General features: G+C 53.0%; 1 protein-coding gene across 1 annotated transcript in view; it reads left to right on the forward strand.

Annotated features, from left to right (window-relative positions):
* Positions 1–102: 102 nt before the first annotated feature.
* LOC105541612 (putative golgin subfamily A member 6C) overlaps positions 103–1,332 on the forward strand; it is a gene marked incomplete at its 3' end in the record, with an annotated part of 10,362 nt that continues 9,132 nt past the window's right edge. The window contains exon 1 of the mRNA XM_011982720.1: positions 103–150. Within this exon, the coding sequence (XP_011838110.1) occupies positions 103–150 (48 nt within the window). The remainder of the gene's footprint in view (positions 151–1,332) is intronic.

Below are 1,332 nucleotides of genomic sequence, written 5' to 3' on the forward strand. Positions count from 1 at the left end.
GCCCTGGTTACGCCTCCTCTGGCTCAGTCACACAGCTGACTGTTAGGTGACTGGAGGTGTTCCCTGATGTGGCCCCAACCCTGCCTCCCTCCCCACCCCGCGATGTTAGAAGAAACTCGAGAGAGCAAATTGGCAGCAGCCAAGAAAAAGGTAAAAAGCACCAGGTCGTGGCCCCCCAATCCAGCCAGAGATCCCCTCCAATGACAAGACCACTGCCAGAGTCCATACCACTCCTGAGGCACACTGGGCTGGGGTCCCCAACCCTGGCACCTCTGAGGTCCCCCCACCAAAGTCCTGGCAGTCAGTCCCACTCCTTCAGCAAGAAGCCCAGCCCCTGCCCTCACCCCAGGTTGACTTTGGGTGGGTGACCTCTGGGGCTCCCCACTCCATACTCAGCCCTCACATCCTGCCACCCCAAGCCCAACCTCCCTGGGTTCTTTGGGCCCACCTCTCCAAGGACGTGGGTCCCCCAGCCCCAGGCCCCCCCCTCATTGCCATTCATCCCTGAGTGACTTTGAACTGGTGATTCCTGGGGTTCCCTGCTGCAGACTCTACTCTCCCCTCCTGCTGACCCAAGCCCGATCTCCCTGCGCTCTTTGGGCTGGCATCTCCAAGGACCTGGGTCCCAGGCCTATATCCTGCTCCACCATCATGGGTCAGCATGACTCAGCCACCACACTAATGTGGTTCCCCCCACCCCCAGGAGGAGTGGAATGTAGTGATGTCACAATCCCCCTATGAACTGTCATTACTGCTGCAAGACCAGCCTTTTATCTTACAACCCAGTCCCCTAACCATTCTCACCCAATTTCTGGTTCCTCTGGTCACAGCACAAATTTCCAGTTGGAATGGGGATGAAGAGTATGGGACCTGAGAGGCAGAGGTTTCAGGCTGCCTTACTCCCATCACATAGACATTGACAGTGTGAAAAGCCTACCCTTTGCCTATGAGCTCAAAATGTTGACAGTATCTCTGGGTGGCAATGGGAGAATGGGTTGGGTTTGGTTTTCTCCCAGGTTTCTACTTAACAGAGAGACTTTAACTTTTTTTCTGAGTTCTCCACCTCATATTCTAAATCTCCATGTTTCTGGGACCAGACTGCACTTCAGTCAGTGGTCTCTGAAGTGACATTTGCTCATCTTCTGTGGAATAGATCTTGGAAAACTGAACTTGACAGCTTGAGTCTTCCTCATATCATCTCAATTTTGGTACTTTGAGTGCCACAGGATAAATGTGGGAGATCTTCCTGGAGCATCAGTTTCCCTTGATTCTCTTGAGAGAGGAAGAATCCTTAATGTACTTAGGGATGACAGTCACATAGGTTCCTAAGAG

This window comes from Mandrillus leucophaeus, unplaced genomic scaffold, assembly GCF_000951045.1.
Source record: "Mandrillus leucophaeus isolate KB7577 unplaced genomic scaffold, Mleu.le_1.0 Scaffold241, whole genome shotgun sequence".
NCBI classification, from domain to species: domain Eukaryota; kingdom Metazoa; phylum Chordata; class Mammalia; order Primates; family Cercopithecidae; genus Mandrillus; species Mandrillus leucophaeus.